Below are 21386 nucleotides of genomic sequence, written 5' to 3' on the forward strand. Positions count from 1 at the left end.
AACAACAACAACAACAACAACAACCTCTATTGTTAATCTTTTGGCATACCTTCTTCAACCCCCTTCTTCCCAGTGTCTCTATTGGTGCATAACTGGACTCATACAGTGTGCATATTTTATCTTGTTTCTTGATTTCAACTTAACATGAGACCTGATCATTTTCTGATGAGACAAAAATGTCTGGGGGAAACTCCTGTCAACGGTGGCATTCTCTGTCCTCACAGGGATGGGGACGACTTGACTGAGGCATTTCCCTTTAATTGAATGTCTAAGTTCATCCTTTTTATGGTTATTGTTACAACTATACATGGCATAAAGTTTATACATTTATAGAAGAATCTATTTCTACATCAATCTGTAACCTTCTATAAATGAGATTATTCCTTAGGGTAGAGTTCTTGAAGGTATAACTTTCAGTAGTCCCTCCTCTTTTATCTTTTCATAATTACAAATAATTTGAAAATTTTAAAAAGGAGGACTGAGGCACACCCACACCCTGTCTATGCATGTGCTTTTTCCAGAATCACGTGAAAGTCAATGAAAGACACCACAGCCCTCTATCTCTATTTCAGCGAGGATTTCTAAGTCAGGATCTTCCCTTACACAATCACAGAGCAGTCAGCTGCATTTCTGAATGATGATGAAGTCAAGTTGTGGGCCTGTTACACAGATGTTACGCATGTCTGGGAGCCACTGACCAAATCCGCTTTGATCCCCTCATTGGGACACTGCTCTCTTATCTCCTCTGCTAGAACATTCCATTCAGATTTCCCCGCCGAGTTCAGACCTGGTGTCTTCCAGAAAATCCCACTAGGTCTCTGGTCTCTGAGTTCTGGAACATTTTATGTGGGTTCCCTTAATTCTGCACTGCAGGCTACATAGTATCTGTTTATTTATATTTTTATGTCTCAATTTCTTATCTCTCATCCAGATTTTAGGGTAAAGGCCACAGACCATGTCTTAGACTTCTTCTAATTCTCCAGTTGTCTCATATGTGTGCGAAAGCTGGATAATGAGTAAGGGAGGCTGAGGAAGAAGCGAAGACTTTGAATTAAGGTGCTGGCAGAGACTGTCGGCTGCATCAAGACGGACAGAGGTGACAGACAGCTTTGGAGGAAGTAGGGCCCGAATGCTTCGGAGACGTGTGGATGGTGAGACATCATCTCACGTGCTTGCCCACGTCAAGAGGAACCAGTTTCTGGGGAAGGACATGTCAGCAAAGGACAAGACGGCCCTCAATGAGATGAACTGAGACTGGCTGGGTAGATGGAGCACAGCGGAGATTGTGAGGCTGACCCAGGACTGGGCAGGGTTTTGCTTTGTTGTCCATGGGGTCGCTGTGAGGTGGCACTGACCACCACCACTGCCAACACACGGGGAGGGGCAAACACTCACTGCGAACGGAAAGATGAAGGTTGGAGCTGACCCACAAGTGCCTTGGTAGAAAGGCCTGGTTATCTGCTCCCCAAGAAAATGCACCCTGGACACCCGATAGACATAATCTTGACACATATGGAGACTCCAGGAGTCAGAGTTTCCTTCAGCTGGCCGAAGGTGAAGGCAGAATTCACAGAAGACACTGGCAAGGTGGCTTTGAGTGCTGCCCCCTCCACTGGGCCCTGGGGACTCTGGGGGGGACAGATTGAACAGCAGAGCCTTTTCTATCTCTGACACCGGCCTCTCTAGACGCCCTAGCTGGTCTGTTGGTAACTTTTAGGGGGTGGCTGATGGTCAGGTGGGGCTGACTTCTCTGGGTCCCAGGGAGGGTTGAGAGGCAGGATGCAGCATCCGGGTTGCACACTCATGCTCCCATTGGTTCTCGAGGACAGATAGTCCTATGAGAAGGTGCCGAGCATCTCCCTTTACTAAGGCCCGAGGAAGAAAGGTGGAGCCAACATGTCTCCCCAGGTCCCTCTGGCTCCACACCTCTTCCCACAAGGCAATGTGGTGGCAGCAGGCAGTGAGCTGGGGGTCAGGCATCTGGGATGCCTGCATGGCCTCCCCTTGGTCTCCACCCCGTCCCCTGTCCCTACCCCACGTTCCCTGCCTCCCTCAGCAGCCCAGTCCTGCACTGACCCCAGGACCTGGCCTGGGAAGTGCCACCCTGCCCAGCTCTGCTTGCTCTGTGCTGTCTCAGCACCTGGCGTGTGGGGGCCCTGGGCTCACCCACAGCCTTCCCAGGCTGCTTGGGGGGGGGCAAGGCCACATGCTTGGGGTGTCCACAGGGACTCAGATGCCATCTGTGGTGAGGAAAGATGTGGTGCATTCAAGTGACGGAGCGTGAAGGTGAGGGCTTTGTACTTGCTGTGACGCCCCAGGAAGAGGCTTGGCCTCTCCAGAAGGCTAGTCACCCAGGATTACGTGAGTGTCCACCTTTCCAGGCTGTTACAATGATGAAGGGACACAGGGTCACAGCAGGTCTTTAGGTGAATGCTGCCACACCTATGCTGAGGGGACCACCAAGGGTTTTTCTGTCTGAACAGCAGACAGGAATCCCTAGGACAGTCCAGTCCATCAGCTTTGGCCCTCGGACCCATCCACTAATACCGATTCTCCTGTCACATGTCAGCCAGCCTCATCTGCAAACCCACGTACCTACTCTTTACTCAAGCTCTCCCTCCACTCCAAGCCCAGTGTATTCACTGCAGGCAACTCTACGAGGCAACATGGGTGGACTGTGGGGTCCGCTATGAGTCAGGTCCAACTTGACAGCGATGAGTCTATGAGATATACTTGATAAACTTGTGAACTTACACTTTCTCTCTAGTCAAAGAAACCTCAAACTCATTGCCATGGACTTAGAGCTGGTGCTCAAGGCTGTCAATCGCATGGGAGGTTTCTGTCCATCACCTTTGGATTTGAACCCCAGAGATGCCACTTCTGAGTCAGCAGTTCAGCTCTCTACGGACTACACCATGGGGCTCCCTTTTTTTCTCTCCTAGAAAAGGCAATTCTCCTTCCTATTAAATGATCAAGAACTTTCAGAAAAATGAACAAATATGTCTTTGAAGAAGTCCAGAATGTTCCTTAGAAGCAAGGAGAGTAAGCCTAGGTCTCATGTATGTTGCATGAGTAATCAAGAGGGTCCAGCCCCGGGAGAGAAGGCCGTCATGCTTGGTCAAGCGGACATGTATCCAGAAACACATCAACTGAGAAACAGTCATTGGATTTGTACTTGGGAACTGAAAGGTTGGCGGTTTGAACTCACACAGTGACAGTGCAGAAGAAAAGGCCTGGTGACACTCCCACAGAGATGGCAGCCAAGAAAACCCTGGGATCGTTCCTACCCTGTATCATGGGGGTTTGCCATGTTGTTGTTGTTGTTATAGTTGAGTGCTGTCAAGTATGAATTCATAGTGACCCTGTGGATTGGCCATGTTGTTGCTGTGTACCATCAAGTCAGAACCAACCCACAGCTGACCCTTCAGCAAGTTTTCGGAGGCATTAAACTGTATGATAAACTGTATCCGCAGGAGCAGTATGTAGACTTGAACCATGTACCTTTTCTTTGTTAGCACAATTCCTTACTGCTAAGCCATCTGAGCTCCCCATGGGTAGGAGTCAGTTCAGAGGCACAGACCAGCCACAGGTGCGAGGAGCACCAGTGAAGCCTGGGTGGTTCCGTGGTGAGAATTCCTGTCTCCATGCAGGAGCCCTGGGCGTGTTCTCACCCAGAGCGCCTCCTGTGCCGCTCCCACTTGTCCATCTGCCTGTGTGCGTTTACAAAGCTGGAGAGCTCGAGAGGTTTCCACAAGGCTTCCACACTAACACAGACTAGAAAGAAATGTCTGATGACCGACTTCGGAAAATCAGCCAGTGAGAGCCCGAGGGAGCACAATGGGGCATTTTCTGATCTGGAACCAGTCACCGGGATGGCACCTGGCCAGGGACTGTTTCATCCCATCAGGCATGAGTTTTCCACATGTTAGGGCCAGCTCATTGGCCAGCAACAGCAGCAACACATGCCAGGATGGTCTTGTGATGGATTTAGGTCATAAGACATTACCCTGTAGGTCGTGTGGATCTTGGCCAAGAGCAGTGTTCACAAAACGGGGCTCTCTGGTGGATTTGGAGTACCATTTAAAGACCTAAGACCTCAGAAAGGAAGTGCAGAGGGAGTGGATAAGTATATCTGAGATCCAGAGAAAGGCTTCACCAAAGAGGATAACAGAGAAGGATATAAAACGTTTTAGGAAACGGAGGGAACCTTCCAAGAAAGTGGAAGAGCTTGGGCTGAGGAGAGTGTAGGCAGCGTCAGATAGATTTGAGTAATGACTCTGGATGACCTGCCTGGACTAGGGGGCTCCTGGGTGCCACAGCCCTTTCTGGACTGACAGTGTAGCGGGTGAGGGTAGGCAGCGGTGGTAGGACAGACATGTTGCCCAAAGTTAACTGATTCACAATTAGATGTCCATAACTCATACCCCTGGCCTTATTGCTGTTTTCCTTTTATCTGGGTTAACAAGGCCAGCTAAGCAGGCCGTATTTGGATTAAGCCACTTCCTGTGGCCTCAGTGTGAAATATCACCAGTCACAGCCACCTTAACAAACACATGAAATGCAACTTCCCATCAGCTGATAAAACATGCCCTCTGGTCCCTCATCATTTTCCTTCCCTGGGCTCCAACAATAACAACATCTATTCCCTAACTGTCAAAAGAACAAATACGTTTTCTTGGAGGAAGTGCAACCAGGGAGCCCCTTAGAGGCAAGGTGGTGAACCTTTGTCTCACATACGTGGGGCATGTTGTCTGGAGGGGCCGGTCCTTGGACAAAGACATCACGCTGGGAAAGGTGGGGGGTCAGAGAAAGAGAGGAAGACCCTCAACCGGATGGGTCAACCCCATCACTGTAACAATGGGCTTGAGCAAATCGGAGATCATGACGGTGATGAACAGGGCAGGGCTCAGATCTGTAGTCCATCGGGTCTCACCGAGTCATGGTTGATTGACGGCACCTAACAAGAACAACATTCTCAAACTGGACAGTGTTTATATCCTCAGGAAGTCCTGCGACCCAGGCCGACCACCGTTTCTCAGACCCTCTTTAGGTCTGGCCTGTGCAGAGGAGTGGCTCTTTTGAGAACTGTTGCATAGCAGCAACTCCCTTTGGGGAAGGGCTCACTGGGGACAGCCTCGCACAGGCCGCCCTCACAGAGGCTTCCTCTAAGGCCAAGGCTCATGACTGACTTTTGGGTGGTCTGGCGTGAAAACACAAAGAGGCAGTTTTCCTAAGTGATACAGCTTCCTAAGCCTTCCTTTAAACTGCTAATTATCGTCAGATTCAACAACATCCTTTAGATCCTTTACCTTTTAACTTAACTGCCTGTTTCACTGTTTTGTGTCATAATTTTAAAGAAGGGGGTTCTGGTGGTTTAGTAATAAGGAACTGCACTGCCAGCGCAAAGGTGCATGGTTCGAACCCATCAGCTGCTCTGCGGTAAAGAATGGATGATCTCCTCCCAAGTGTCTCTGAAAACCCACTGGAAGGTCAGCTATGCGTCGGTTCCAACTTTGATGGTACACAACAACAATTTTAACACGTTGCCGCACACTTTTCATTGATGACCATGCTTAGAAACACCTTTTTTTAATGTATTACCGTCATTTGCAGCAACATGTTAAAGAACAAATCTGGGCACCTTCCTTAAGAGAATGCAAGTTTAAGGTTGATTTTTTTTTAAAGGATGCTCACAGATCTACACTATTCATATGTTTTCCATAAGGGAAGGGGGAAACTGGGTTAACCGCTAACCCAAGCTGCAGATAAGTTCTTAAGTGGATCCCCAGAACAAAGCATTGGATGGAGGTCCAGGATTGCAAGCACTGTTCAGAGTTCTGGGGATGACGTTCTTGGTGAAGAAGTTAAGCGTTTTGGCTTCTCAAGGCTACACAGACAAATGAAAGCAGCAGACAAAACCGAACCCAAGCCCAAGAAGCTGAACCCAGAAAATCGGAACCTGCCATTGAGTCTACGTAGAAAACAGACCACCGGCTCTTCTGCAGTCAAGTACAGCCGTCAAAGGATTGCCTAATTCCATCTTTCACAGAAGTTCTGTTACCCACGGCCTAGGCATCCTGGAGGCCCTGTTCCATTCTTCTGTCCTCACAGCACAAAAGGTAAAGGAAGCCACAGTTCTCAGTCTGAACGTCTCACGAAGCCACATCATACTGTACGGAGTGTCCACCCAAGCCCTCGGCTGAGCGCGTTTCGACTCGTGGACATCCTCCACAGACAGAGAGGAGACTCCAACGCTCTCCCACAGGGCAACGGGGGGATTCAAACCACCAACCTTTCAGTTAGCAACACGTGGCCAGGGCTCCTCTTACAGAGTGTACTGACTTTACAGGATAACAGATGGGAGTCTGAGTTCAGTGCTGTGCTCCCTCCTCTGTGGTTTTGAGCAGATTTCTCAACTTTTTAAGCCCCTTTCCTCATCTGTACGACAGAAAACTCCACACTTCCTAGAGACCTGGCGTGTAAACTAACAAAGGCAGCTCTCTGGAGAGGCCGGCTTCTCAGCAGGCGTGGAAGTACGCGTTTCCCTTCCTCTCCCCTCTGGGTTTCTGCTACTAACCTCGCTCCCACCTCTCCCAGTCAGTGTTCTTCATCAAAAGTGCAAGGCCAGGAATGGAGACCCAGTGCTGTAATGACAGCCGTGTGGAAGCAGCTGCTGAACGGCCTACGAGCACAGCTCTGCTCCCACGCAGGTGGACTCCACTCGGTTTGTTTATGAACAAGAACCTTCACTCATCTTGACCCTGGGTTCTGGCTTCTCTCCTTGCTTCTTATCTTTGATAGACTTGTGTGTCTGCCCTGAAATCTTGTCACACCCTGGACATTATGTTGACCATTTCTGTTTAAGCTTTTGAGAAGTCCACAGAGAATGAACGAGCCATGGAGGGCAGTCCACACCAGAGCCAGCTAAGGTGAGTGTGCAATTGTCTGGAGCTGGGGAGCAGGAAGTGGAATGATGCCAGAGAGAGCAGTGAAAACACTGTCAGGACCAGGGAAACAAACATGCTACGTCTTCCTGTCACAGCCAGTGAGCACCTACTGTATACCAGCTCTGCACCTCTGTATACCAGCTCTGCATTCTCAGGTGCACAAGAACAACAGGCTGACTCTTGCCTTTACTTTGAGTACTTGGGAGTCCAAAACTCAAACCAAAGCCACAGTCATCCCATCCACTGCCATCCAGTCCCCTGCCAACCAGTCCACTGTCCCACAGTCCACTGCCATTCAGTCCATTGCCATCCTCTCCACTGTCACCCAGTCCCCTGCCAACCAGTCCACTGTCACCCAGTCCCCTGCCATTCAGTCCACTACCATCCAGTCCATTGCCATCCTGTCCACTGTCACCCAGTCCACTACTATCTACTTCACTGTCACCCAGTCCACTGCCATTCAGTGTCTAAGTACGCACAGAAGACTGAAGTTTAGCAGCAACTGAAGTATCTATATGTATTTCCCAGGAGTCTCAGACTGGATGAGATTAACCAAGGAAGGCTTCCTGAAAGAGGCTCTTTAGTGTCAGTTTGAATGAGACGGGGTCACAGATCAGTAGAGTGGCGCTGGGGGCTGGGGTCAGCAGGTGTGCAGGCTGAGCACTGAGGGGTTGTTCTGAGGGTACCACAACTCCCCAGGGCTGCAGCCTGCCTTCACCGTGCCCCTTCCTCTGCCCCGCGGGGACCCTGGGGGACAGGCCGCAGGCTCTCACCTCGCTGGACTTCAGCACTCCGAAGAACGGGTAGAGGAAGGCGGGCACCAGGGCGGCAGCTCCGAGCGGCACGGCCTCGGACACCCAGTACACGGCCGTGACGATCAGCACGTACGCACACGCGGCCTCCTGCAGGGGAGAGAGGCTGTTAGGGGGGAGGCCAGTCCACTGGCCGGAGGGCGAGCCTGGACCAGCGCCGGGGCCCCTGCTGGCTGGGCTCGAGGTGGCCACCGGGTCGGCAGGACGGAGGGGCATCAGCCCGCCTCCAGGCTCCGCACAGGCACGCAGGTGGCGCTTGACTGTTGCTCTACTGAACTCCTGGATCCTGCCTCCTACACATGGAAGGTTTGGGGTAACCCCCGCATGGAGCAGGCCTTCGGCCCATTTTCCCAACAGCCAGTGTTCACTTCCTGTCTCTACCCCTTTGTGGCCATTCTCACAATATTTTAAGCTGATTTCTTCTTGCTACTGAACATTCCATGCGGAGGGCCGGCATAGCTTGGAAGCAGGATTGGCATCCACTTCCTAAGTAACATGTGTCCGGAAACTCTGTGAACTTTGATCAATGTCACTAGTTGTAGAGAGGCTTCAGGCTTTTTCTTTTTTAAATTTTTTTTGTGTGTACCATCAACTCAGATTTGACTGGTACAGGAGAAGATTGTTCCTCCTTCTCCAGCAGAGAATCTGGTGGATTCGAACCACATACTTCTGGGATTGCAGTGCAGCTTCTTGCCACTAGACCACCAGAGCTCCCTGAGAGGCTTCAGGCTTTTTGTTCATAGTGTCGCTATGAGTCGTGCTTGACTCAAAGGCAATCAACAACTACTGCACACTCCATGCAGCACAGATCAGCACGTGACACTCCACGCAGAGTGTCAGCGGAGGTTTCTTGAGCACTGGGAAACCACACACCCTGTGGCCCGCTGTACGGCCTGATCTGGGATGGAGCCTGCGACAGCTCCGAGGTGTGCCCTACCAGGAAGATGGGTTCAAAGCCGGGACTGACACCAAAGCCCTTCAGCATAGTCAGAGGGGCTTCACAGGCTCCTGAGTGTCCTGCAGAGAGGACAGTTGAGATATCCTAAGACTCATCTTTACAAGTCGGAATCAAGTCCACTGGAGCAGGCTTGGTTTTGGGGCGGGGCCCCGAGGCTGCTGAGGTGGATGGGAGTGATCTAAGTCAGCAGGGCCTGGGAAATAGGCTCTGTGACACTTGATGTGTGCCCACCAACCCCCAAAAATTACAGCCAGAGGAGGCAGGGAGGAAGAAGCTTCATCTCACATAATTGAGCACATTGGCAGGAGAGGTAATTCCTTGAAAAAGGACATGATGCTTGGAAAGGTTGTGGGTTGGCAAAAGAGAGAATGACCCTAACTAGATGGACTGACACAGTGACTGCAGCAATGAGCTCAAATGTGTCCGAGATTGTGAAGATGGCACAGGACAGGACAGGGCTCAGATCAGCCTCTCATAGGATTGCTATGAGTCATACTCGACTTGATGGCACCTAACAACCATTCCAAAGAGACGCAGGCCTCCTGGAGGTGAGACCTTGGATGACAAAGAATCCAGAAGGTGTTCCCGGGCTATGGGGAAAGGTTCTCAGGAACAGCCCAGGGGATGGGAGCTGCCAGGCAGGGCCTCGAGCCCAGCCCCCCTTCTCCAGCTGCACCTTGGAGCCTCTGCTTCCATGAGATTCAGAAACTGAATTCAGTGAGAGCTGGGCTGTCTTGCACCAGGAATGAGCAAATGCAGCCTCAGTGCCCTTGATGGAGACCATTACCAGAGCAAGGCAGTGTACTAATATGGTATAAGACCTTGTCAGGCACCACGTGTATGCAAGGACTGCTCCTCTTCCTTCTTCAACCTAAGGTTCTAGCACTTTCTAGCAGAACCTAGGATCTTCCCCAAAGAGACCATAACAGCCATCCAAGCAGATATATGCACACCCATGCTCTGTTCACAATAGCAAAGAGTTGGAAACAACCTAAGTGCCCATCAACAAACGAATGGATAGAGAAGCTGTGGTATATTCGTACAACAGAATACTATGCTGCACTGAAAAACAAGGAACTCATGAAATAGTATACAAAATAGATGGCCCTGGAGGACATTATGCTGAGTGAAATATTACAGTCACAAAAGGACAAATACTGCATAGTGCCACTGTTGTAAAACGGGACTGACATCGGGTTTGGGGGGAGACTGAGAAAGATGAGATAAATTACGTATACTGTGTTGAAACAGATGAGGGAGAGAACTATTTAAAAGGGTTGTATGATTGGGTAGTATTGTCATTACAGAAGTCCAAAGTGAAGGCTGCACAGTGGAGTGGACCTCGGAGGAGGGATTGTATGACAATGAAAGAATTTTTCTTTCACTTTTCAAAGAGAAGAACGAACTGGGGGGGGGGGTCGTGGGCAGGGAGAAAAGTGCAGCAATGAATGAATGGAAATCAAAGTCTCTGTAAACTTTCATTAATACAAAAAATAAAAAAAAAATAGTCAGTAAGGAATGAGATAAAACTGAGGAGGAGTGGTAGAGGGGAGGGAGAGGTTGGGTGGAGAGGCAGCAGCCAGATAAGGGGATGAGATTGAGGATCAAATCCCTAGCTGTTCTGCTCTGTGACTCACGGAGTCACGATGCCTCAGTGCTGTCAGTCTCGGAGGGAAGTCCGGAGGTGCCTTACCCCCCTGGGTGCTCACCTTGCTGGCAGTCTGCCCCGTGAACGCACACACCGTTCTTATACAAAACCAGCCCTCCCTAATCTAGCTTCAGTAGTGTTGTCAGTGGGGCTGAGTGAGGGTGTCCCCCTGGACAAGGTCACTCACTATCCCAGGTCCTCAACGACAGTCTCATCACTGGGCTCCTGGACCCAGAGGGCCAGCGGGTAGACACTCAAGCTGACTCTGGGCTTCTTGATTTTCACCTGTTGCTATTGAGTTGGTCCTGACACGTGGTGACCCCATGCGTTACAGGGTAGAATGGTTTGTGAGGTTTTCCAGGCCTCCTTGATGAAGGTGTTCTGGCGGAGGAGCCCCAAGTAGAGTCGTGTTTCTAACCCAGGCACTCTGGCGGTTTGGATCCAGCCTCGTGGAAGGAAGATGGGTAATCTCTTCCTGTGTGATTTACAGCCTCGGAAATTCGCTGGCGGGTCAGTTCTGAGTCAGTTCTGAAGGCAATGAGTGAATAGCTTTTCTTTTTCTTTTTTTTTAAATTTTGTGTGTGTGTACCGTCAAATTGGATCTGACTGGTACAGGAGGAGATGGTCTCTCCTTATCCAGCAGAGCATCTGGTGGATTCGAACCACACACCTCTGGGATTGCAGTTCAGCTTCTTGCCCCTAAGCCACGAGAGCTCACCAAGTGAATGAGTATCTTTGTGAAAGCTGACCACCAACCCCTTCGCCCCTACAGAGCCACTGGTGGTGTTAGTGCTGCTGAGCTGAACGCAACCTGCAGCAACCTTGTGAACCACAGACCTGACCCTTGCCCTGTCCGGTGCCAGCCTCACCACCTCCCACACACTTGATGAGCTCACCGGTACCACCGCCCTGCCAATCTAGAGTGTTGTGGATCTTCCACTCTTTCTCTGACCTTCCATCTTTTCAAGCCTGATGTCCTCCTCCAAGGACGGCCTCTCTGAGCAATATGGCCAAGAGTGTGAGATGGAGTTTCACCATCCTTGCCTCCAAAGAGCACTCTGGTCTCACTTTCTCCAGGACATATCGGTTCATTCTCTTGACAGTCGATGCTGTATTCAGCGCTCTTCTCCAACACCACAACTCAAGACATCACTTCTTCTGTCATCCTTCGTCACTGTCCAACTTTCAAGTGCAGATATCAAACCTCCAACCTCGTAAAGTGTAAGCGAATTACTTCATGGTGACCCTACAGGACAGGACAGGACAGCTCATCCCACAGGGCTTTGAGGGGTGCAAACTTTATAGGAGCAGGTTGCTAGGTGTTTTCTCTCTCATAGTGGAAGGGGAGTTTGAACTGCTAACCTTTGAGTTAGCAGCTGAAGGCTTAACCATCATACTACTTGGGCTCCTTCTGTGACAGGGAATACAAAATATTTTTCCATTCAAGGATCTTTCTCCACCTTTGTTTAGCTCTGAAATGTCAGGGCTTAGGTCTGGCCTGCCCAGAGGCTGGCCGCTGACCAAGGCCCCTCAAGGCTCTTGTTCTGCTTACACCCCCTCGGGTTCAGAATGTGTGTCCTCAAAATCTTACAGCAACGATACAAAAGGTCACTGGGCACAGTGTGAACTGCGGGAGAGATTAACCTGAGGGGGCCGGACAGGCCAAGTCCTCGCCTGCCGCCCGGGGATTATGGGGCCCGGGGGCTGAGAAGTGGGCACTGGGCCCGGTTTAATTGTTGACTGTGGCTCCGACTGAGACTTGCTCAGGGCCACAAGATCAGAAGGAAGTTAAACCACCTGCAAGTGCTGGACGACTGACTGCAGAACCAGCAGAGAAAGCAGAACGGCCCCTGTTGGAGAACGCCTCTGAGGGGACCTGCCTCACAGGCACCGAGGTGAAGCCACTCACAGGTGTCCCTGCCCTGTCCCCCTTCAGCCCATTCCCACTTATCTTTTATTCTGGGGGAGAGGCAGGACCAAGGCAAAGGGGACAGGAAGTTGCTGCATTCCACTTGCCCTGACCACTGACCGGAAGGGCTCTGAGGTGGCCTGTGTCTAAGTTCCCTGAGGCAGTGGCTCTGAGCAGGGTGGAGGTTTGTCCCTACTTGTCAATGTCCCGAGGCATTCTGGGTTGTCACCACTGCCTACAATTTCCCGCCCTGCCCTGAATATCAGCAAGTTTTCTGTGGAAAAACCCTCGAGCTGAGCGGAACAAGGTCAGCATGTGCCACTCACTGACTAAGTCAGTCCAGGATTCCACCCCCAGCAGCACCCTGGAAGCCACACGAAGCGGCGGCCAGCCTGCCTCATGGTCCCTTCTTCCCCACAGCCCCACAATGCCCTTCTTCACTCAGAATCACAGATGGCTTTCTTTACTTCAATTTTTCTCCTTCTCATGGATTCTTCTCAGTGATCACAGAGAACAAAGATGCTCAAAGACCCAAGGATGAAGTTCTCAGAAACACTACAGCCCAAAGTCATGGTCCCCAGAGAGAGTGGTGGTGAAGAATTTGGACTATGTCATGACCTACTAAGAGTAAACAAATCTATCCTAGAAAAAGCGCAGCCAGAATGCTCGGGAGAAAGACTCTGTCTCACATACTCTGGACATATTGCCAGGAGTGTCCTGTTCCTGGAGAACCTCACGCTTGGCAAAGGAGTTGTTGGTGAGTACCATCGAGTCAGAACCGATCCATAGCTGACCCTCCAGTGAGTTTTCAAAAGCAGCTAATCACATGGGAGGAGACTGCTCATCTTTCTCCCACAAAGCAGCTGGTGGATTTGAACTGCATGCCTTCAGGATTGCAGCACAGCCTTCTTAACCCTAAGCCACCAGAGGTAAAGGAGAGGCTCAGCAAAAGAAGAGGGAGACCCTCAGTGAGATGGCTGCAACAGTGGGTTTAGGCACAGCGGAGATTGTGAGGATGGCACAGGAGGGGGTCTGAGTCGCTGGTGACCCGGTGACATCTCACAACAACAGGGACCCCAGGGAGAAGTGGGTGGTTGTGTCTCTGCTGTGTCCTCCCTTCGACCAGTCTGATGTTGAGTGGCAGGAGAAGGGAAGGCCAGAACTCAGGCCACTTGGAAGAAGCGGAGAGCAGCCTGGTGTCCAGCCAGTACTGTCCGCTGCCATTACTGCCTGCTGATCTCTACCCAGTTTGGGTTAGCACCTCCCTGGCGCGCTGGGGTTCGGGCCAGCTCCCTTCCTAATCGGCTCTCTTTGGCTTTGTAATTGAATTCTGGTTGCTATGTTACTCCAGGGGCTGTGACGGGGGTGAGAGGTTTTCTCTCTCACAAACACTGCCTTAGTGGACTTTCCCTCAGACCCCAGCGAGGCAGGGGGAGAGGACCGGTGGGAGGGTCTGAGGAGTCATAGCAGAGCCGAAGCCCCTCACTGCTCAGGCCGACCTGACAAGGACGAGGTCACAGTCTAGCACGGGGCGCTCCCCTTGGTTTTGAATGCCCCAGTTTGTCTCTCCCATGAAGACCAGAAACTACAAGGACACAGAATCACGGGGCCTTATGTGTGGGGTCGGGCAGCGCGCCAAACCCGCTTCCAACTTGGCACTTACAGAATGATTTGCTGCCGAGTGGGAGCTTTCGCGACCACCGTGCAGACGCCAGACCCCAGACCCAGACAGGCACCGAGGCCTCGCTGGGACTTGACTCGCCTCCTCCCCACCTGCTTATTAGGCTTGCCCCGTCCTCCAGGGTCCCCCGTTATTCCCAGATAAAGGGGTCACATTGGTTTCCGAGGAAGGCAGGGTCGCCAGCATGCCTTCCTTATGGCCAGGCCGAGGCTCGGGCAGGCAGCCCTGACCAGTCAGTCACTCGGCCCAGGCCAGGCGCTGGGGGCCAGGAAAGAGGCCAAAGAAGATGGGAATAATGGTTCTTAGGGAGACGAGATCTTGGCCTCCTCCGGAAAGACACCCCATCCCAACCTTCCCACACACCAGGACCGCGCTGCCCTCCCCTCCCCTCTGCCCCCCCCCATCTTGAACTTGGAAGGCGCGGGTGGTACTCACACTGCTGGGGTGCAGGATGGGCAGCGGAAGCAGCAGGAGGGGGACGAGGATGACCAGCAGGAGGTTGCGGGCGCCCAGCAAGGCCTTGGGCAGGCCCATGGTGGCTCGGCCGCCTCTTGCTTTACCGGATGAAGACATCCAAGCTGCACCTGATGGTCCCTCCCCAGAACCTTCTTCAGGAACCTCCCAGACGTCTCTGGACCCTCTTCTTCTGTCTCGGGGCCCAGGTATGGAGTCAGGTGCAGCCCCGTCGCAGGAGGAGGCTGGGTCCTGGTCTTCGGTGTTAGGTGGGGTTGGTGAGCATGGTTTTATGGCCAGCGAGAAGGAACTGGGAGAGGATTATAAACGGGGGCATGGTGAGGCCCCTTGGGGTGGCCTACCAGGCCAACTCCGCCATCCTAGATGTCAGCCCAGGCCTCCTCTGCGCCAGGGACGAGGCCCCCGTGGCTGCCTCCGTGTGACCCCTAGAGTCACTCACAGGTCTCCATCACTGCTCCTCCCTCAGAAGGTCTGTTTGGGGGTGCCACCAGTTCCAGCTCCTACCTGTGCTGCTGTCCCCCTTACTCTGCACTAGCCCTTGGGTGTCCTGGAGGCTGCTCCTGCCTCCCAGGCCCTGGCACTCCACTCCTGCCTTCCCGAAGCCTTTCCCTCCAAGCAGCCTCACACTTCTCCTCCCCGAGCCCAGGCCTCCAGGGGACAGAGCCCAGAAGACATTCCTTCTGTCCCAGGACACCTTTGACTTGAGTTCACCTGTGGGAGGCCAGGATGGAGCAGGCAGCTCCGCCCACTGCCCCCAGCCAATCAGAAGGTGGCGGGGCAGCCCCTCCCCTCCTCTGGGCGACTCCTGATTGGCCACAGCAGGAGGCTGCTGAGCCTGCGGAACCCAGGCGGCCTGCAAAGCTTATTTTTTCAGTTTATCAAAAAACACAGCCCAAAGGCTCCAGGATACCATCTTTGTAAATATGAGCTCACAGCTCCAAGCGCTGCTTGATTGTTGGGGCCACGGGCCATGCAGCTTTTCCTGGGAGGGCCACCTGCTGACCTGGGCCTTCGGGGAGATGAAATGTCCATTTAAAAAGACCCCACTCTTGTCCAATCCTTTTTGACTCATAGTGACCCCACATGGCACAATTGAACTGCCCGAGGAGGTTTTCCAGGCTGTAGTCCTTATAACCCTTCAGTGGGTTTGAACCACCAACCTATCAATCAAAAGTGTATCTGCACCACCAGAGCGCCTACTAGACAAACAAAACAAAAAAATGTTAAGGAATGGGAGGAAAGATACAGCTTTCCTAGGAGAATGGAGGGACACTGCCTCCCTGACCCTATGATCCCAGAGGAGGCCCTGGGTGGTACAACCCAAGAGGTCGGAGGTTCAAGTACACCCAGAAAACAGGTCTCATGATCTACTTCCCAAAGAGCACAGCCTTTGAGAATCTTTCGGGCTTTCCCCCGGTTTTGCTGGAACACACATAAGGTTGTTATGAGTTGACATTGACTCAAAGGCAATCAGTCTGGCTTGGGGTTTTTGATTGGTGCCAACTGTCAGGCATTTGGGTGTGAATCAACGTTTAATGGTTTAAGTCCACCAGAGGTACCTTGGAAGAAAGGCTGATAATGTACTTCTGAAAAAAAACCAGCCCTTGCCAGCCCAATGGGAAAGATGAGAAACTAAGTGGACAGGGAAACTAGAGTACTAAAACCAAAACCACCAGAATGCAACATACGAGAATGCTGATGTCTTGTGAAACATGGAATGAATGCTCTTGAGCAAGATGTAAGAAATTATCAAATGAGGAACCCAAACCACAATATATTATTTTAAAAAAGAAAAGAAAACCCTGTGGGGCAGTTCTGCTCTGACGCACACAAAGTCATCATGACTCAGAAGCAACGTGATGGAAACTGGGTTTTTGAGTCCAATGACCACGGCCATTCTGGCTGGCGGAGTGACCCAGTGCTCTGCTCTCAGGCTCTTTCTCCAAAAGGAAGCATGGGTGGAAAGAGAAGATGGCATGAATGCAGGAGGGGCTAGAGAAGTACAGGGATGGAGCTGACACATTTAGGGACATGGTCTGAGCAACTGGCTCCCAAATTTCTCCAGTCTACAGAAGGTGTTAACCTCTTTCCTCAGAAAGAACTTGTGGGTCTTGGAAGAGGTGGGGGGAAAACCAGGAAAAGAGAACGCCCCAAACTTTTAAAAAAGTGGTGTTTCTGGCTAGTATTGCTGGGATCTGATGGGCTGCTGAACTGAGTCAAAGGCTTATGAAACCAATCTCTTCTTGAAAGTGAGAGAACGTGCGGAATGGTTTGCCAAGTCCTTCAACACGACAAGCGGAAATTCTCTCTAGGTTAAAGAGGAGGTGGCCAAGAAATGGTTTCAGAAAGCCAGTTCTTTGGGGCTCTGAGGCCAGAGCAGCCCCGGCCAGCCCAGCCCCCTCTGAGGCTATCTTGCCATTGTAGAAGGGATTTGATTGATGACCACTCCTTTGAAGAGATGTTAAGGACTGGCTACCATATTTACTACATGCTGGCCTCACTTTGAAAGGATTTTGAAACTATGAATGAGTCATTCCACATGTGCGATGTTTTGGTTGCAAACATTAAAGAGACAGGGATAATAAGAAACAGCTGTGGGAGAATGACCACACGCTGGGGTCCTGAGGCAGCTGTGGAAGTCAAGAGTGCTGGTCAACCACCCCTGAGTCCTTAAGATGAGATAATCTGAGATAACAAAACAATCCAAGGAAATCAGTCCCGGCCTTTTTACCACATTGTAAACCAAGATCTGTTCAAGAAGATTGAGTACAGTGATCCAAGAACAGCTGTGTTGTAAAAGACCCAAGCTGTCGCACTGAGGACTAAGGTGTGCCTGACCCAACCCATGGTGTTTCCAATTGCCTCATATACATGGGAAAGTTGAACCACGAATAAGGAAGAGTAAAAGTGCTGATGTCTTTGAATGGTGCTGTTTGGTGAAGAATATTGAGTATTTCTTGACTTGCTAGAAGAACAAAAGGAGTCTGTCTTGGAAGAAATACAAATCGAGGGCTCCTTAGAAGGAGGATAATGACATGTCGACTCACAGACTCCGAGCGTGTTACCAGTCAGTGAAAAGGGAACAAGATGACTGGTCACAGTGGCAGCAATAGTGGGTTAAAATACGTCCAAGCAACAGCGTGGACGGGGTAGGACCAAGCAGTGCCTGGTTCTGTTGTTTAGATGGTTGGTAGGAGCAGGAACTGAACCCATGGCGGCTAACAACAACAACAACAGTAACGAGATGACTTACACAGCAAGAGCAGTAGTGCCCCCACACGTGGGGGTGGTTGTTGTTAACTGCTGTTGAGTCGAGCACGGCTCATAATGACTCTATGAACCAAAGACCTGAACCCTATACTGTAACTATTGTAGGTTCTCTATGGTCATAGAATTTCCAGAAGCATGTGGCTTAGGAAGTGGATGCCACTCCTACCTCCTTCCAAACCTGACTCAGTCTGGGAGCTCCACCAAACACTGTCTACTACGAGTAACCATTAGGGCATTTGACACACCAGTGGCACAGCGTTCAGCATCACAGCAACTCCAGGTTACTTCAGTACAGCAAAATGAGAGACCAGAGCTAACATATGGGTTGTCAAAATTGAAAAGCTAACAGTCTCTAGTTAAAAAAAATAATCAAATTAAATTAAAAAGATTTTAGCTAATTTGTTCTAACAAACACAGTTTAAAAAAATTTTACTATTATTAATTTTCCTGTTACATGTTAGAGCAGTTCCTCAACAAATATCCAAATTGTCAGCACATGATCTATGCTTCAAACTCACACAGAAGTTATCTTTAAAAGCGTGTCATAAACTTTGTCTTCCATTTTTCAGATGAGACCACCTAGTCTGGATTAAATTTATGCAAAGACATTAAAAAGGGTTTTGAAAACAAAGACACCTTTACCCTGTCTCCTTATCTGTGAAATTAGCTCCTGAGTGACCACGTACAGAATTCCCTTTCAGTTGGATGCAGAGACAGAGGTGTGAAAGCTCCTGTCCCGAGACGCTTGTCAAGGTCTCTTGAGTGACCTCAGAGATGGGTTTGTGGACGTCAGTGATAGGACGTCCAGAATTTTTTGCTTCTAAGATTCCCCAATAGTACAGAAATGGTAGATGTGGCCCCATGCTTTCTTCCACACCTAGATTATTCTATGAGTAAATAGGGCCAAATGCGGCCTGACTGTGATTGTGGGTAGCAAGGCACCCATGAGCAAAAGGGGAGAGCGTTGTTCATTTGTGGTCTCTATTGTTGGTCAGATGTTTTGGAGAGACTTTTTGAGTGTGGTTGTGGAGATATTGTTTCTTTTTTATTGCGATGTGGGTGAAAGCTTACAAAGTAAATTGATTTTCCATTGAGCCATCCATGTCAGTTTTGCTTTGTGATGTTAGGTATAACAGCACTCTTATTACTACACTCTTCTGCTCCCTCCCAGTGATGCTTGTTTCCTTTTATCCCTGCTCCCTCTCCCTTCCTGCCTTCTGAAATTTGTCCCTGAACAAACCCTGCTCTGTTGATCTTGTATGGTTGATGGTTCTAAGATGTGTGCCCCTCTCTAGTTCACCTCACAGGCTGACTGCTGTTTGGCTGAGAGGCGGCCTCAGGACTAAGTTCTACTCCAGGTTCGAAGATGTCTAAAGGCCAGAGTCTCTAATAAGCCTGGCCTTTTCCATGATTTTGTTCCGTGTTTTTTGCCCACTGTATCCAGGACCTTCTACTGTGATCCCTCACAGAATGGTCAGCAGTGGATGCCGGGCACCACCTAGTTCTTCTGGTCCCAGGGGGCCTGGGGTTAGGTTCGCGTGGTCCTTTGGCAGGGTGAAGAACATTATCTTTATGGTATGATGGCCTTCATGTCCCCCTAGACAATCAGGGCTACATATTTAATTTTTCGTGCACACAAAGTAATTGTTATGAAACTTTCATGGGTAGAAAATGAATTTTACTCAGAAAAAAAAATTCTCTAGTTAAGGGAACTCTGGTGACCTAAAGGCAAGAGGCTGTCCTGCTTACCCAACGACACACGGTTCGAGACTACCATGGAGAAGGATGCTGTTCTGTGGAAGAAGGATGGACAATCTCCTTCCGTGTGATAAGTGCCTCTGAAAACCCTGCAGAGGGTGAGCTATGAGTTGATTCTGCCTCTATGGTACACAACAGTTATGGAGAGTGTAATGTTTTCATTGGCCTCTGAGGGGCGCTGCCCTTATCTATTTGGTAGTTGATTGCCACATACATTTAGGCCCCAATTTACGAATCAAAGTGTCTTTAATTTTCTGGATGAATGAGCTACTGCTGCTCACGGTGGTTCAGGACATTTCTCCCCCACGTTTATATCCTACCACTGGGAGCAGCCGTGTGGCTGCTGCACGACGTGGTGGGCATGGACTACAGTCCCGGGTCTGTCCATCTGGTGATCTGATTACAAAGATGACCTTGGGTCTGCTCTGATGAAGGAGAAGGGTCTGGGGCCGGATGTGCGAATATTGTGATCTGCAGCCAGTGGCAAGAAGCTGCACTGCACTCCCAAAGACACACGGTTCGAATCCACCAGCTGCTCTGCGGGAGAAGGATGGTCAATTAACTCCTCCCGTGTGATTAACTGCCTCTGAAAACCCACTGGAGGGTCAGCTATGGCTTGATTCCACATTGATGGTGTACAACACCACCACCACCACTCGTAAGTCTTCACTTTTGTGTGTACCGTCACATTGGATCTGACCAGTACAGGAGGAAACTGTCCCTCCTTCTCCACCAGAGTATCTGGTGGATTCAAACCATGTACTTCTGGGATTGCAGTGCAGCTTCCTGCCACTAGGCCATCAGAGTTTCCTTTACTCTTTTCTCTTAAAGATTGATCAAACACATGGCCAATGAAGGGACCTGTTGCATTACTCCCATTCTAAGCAGTCACTCTTTGCTTTTTGAACAGAGACGCCAAGCCCCTGGCTATCAGAATAATGCATGATGTCTAAGGACAGAGGCCACTGCTGCTCACCTTCCCCAGGAAATTTAGATAGGGACCTGAGTGGGCATTAAGTTTATGGTCATGTGGGGGTGGAACAACAACTAAGACAAAAAGGACAGTGACAATGGTTGTACAACTCCCAGGATACAAGCTGCGTCGTGGAATTGTACACAGAAATTGTTTGTTTGTTATGTATTCTACTGTGTGTATTCTCAACACCAACAAAAATAAGAAAATAAATTATAGTACAATTCATATATATTTCACATATATATATATATATAAAATATTATCTATATAAATAAAAGAAAACCCAATGGGACCTAGTTCCACTCTCTACCATTTGTAGAGTCACTCACTGTCAACTGCTTAGGTTTTAGTTTGGGTCTGGGGCTTCTCAGAATAGGCGCAAAGTTGGCAGAGACCTATGGTTGAGTCACATGACCCCTTTGCAGAATCTCACCGTAAGTTCATGACTGTTGGAATGTTGGAATGGCCAGAAGTCTTAGAGATGATCTTATTAAATTTCTCTGAATGACTATCTTCAGTTATAAAGTTTTCCATTAAAACTCAGGATATTTCATGTATATGATTCAGTGAAGGTGCATGCTGCTATAAGTGAGATGTGGCCTTTGAAGGGGTAGAATTCTATCTTCTGAAAATCATTTCCATTTGGGTCACTTACTTCACTGGTGACACTATAGCCTTTGAACCAAGGACAGGCATGGGTATTGGTGCCGCCTCTCCCATTACGGTGACCCTTTCTGTAGTTGCTTGGTGGCCCAATTTAAGAAAATGAAGAGTGACCATTTAGACTGAGGGCATTTCTTGGGAACCTTCACATTGAACTTCTGTGGTGGACCAAGCCTTGCAGAAAGGAGAGCTAAAGACCACAACATTTCTGATGGTCTAGCTTAGTCTTCTTGATGGCTTCTGGAGAAACTGAGAAGTGTGTCTTCGGCTAACATTGTGTTTATTTGGGT

General features: G+C 50.0%; 1 protein-coding gene across 1 annotated transcript in view; it reads right to left on the reverse strand.

The window, feature by feature from the left end:
* The window catches only part of SLC13A4 (solute carrier family 13 (sodium/sulfate symporter), member 4), a 45701-nt gene extending 31212 nt beyond the window's left edge, over positions 1-14489 (reverse strand). Inside the window, exons 1-2 of the mRNA XM_006887148.1 lie at positions 14391-14489; positions 7721-7849 (exon numbers count right to left, since the gene is read on the reverse strand). Coding sequence (XP_006887210.1) covers positions 7721-7849; positions 14391-14489 — 228 coding nt within the window. The remainder of the gene's footprint in view (positions 1-7720; positions 7850-14390) is intronic.
* Between the last annotated feature and the right edge of the window lie 6897 nt (positions 14490-21386).

Source organism: Elephantulus edwardii, unplaced genomic scaffold, assembly GCF_000299155.1.
Source record: "Elephantulus edwardii isolate Elephantulus edwardi_28Jun2011 unplaced genomic scaffold, EleEdw1.0 scaffold00055, whole genome shotgun sequence".
Lineage (NCBI taxonomy): Eukaryota > Metazoa > Chordata > Mammalia > Macroscelidea > Macroscelididae > Elephantulus > Elephantulus edwardii.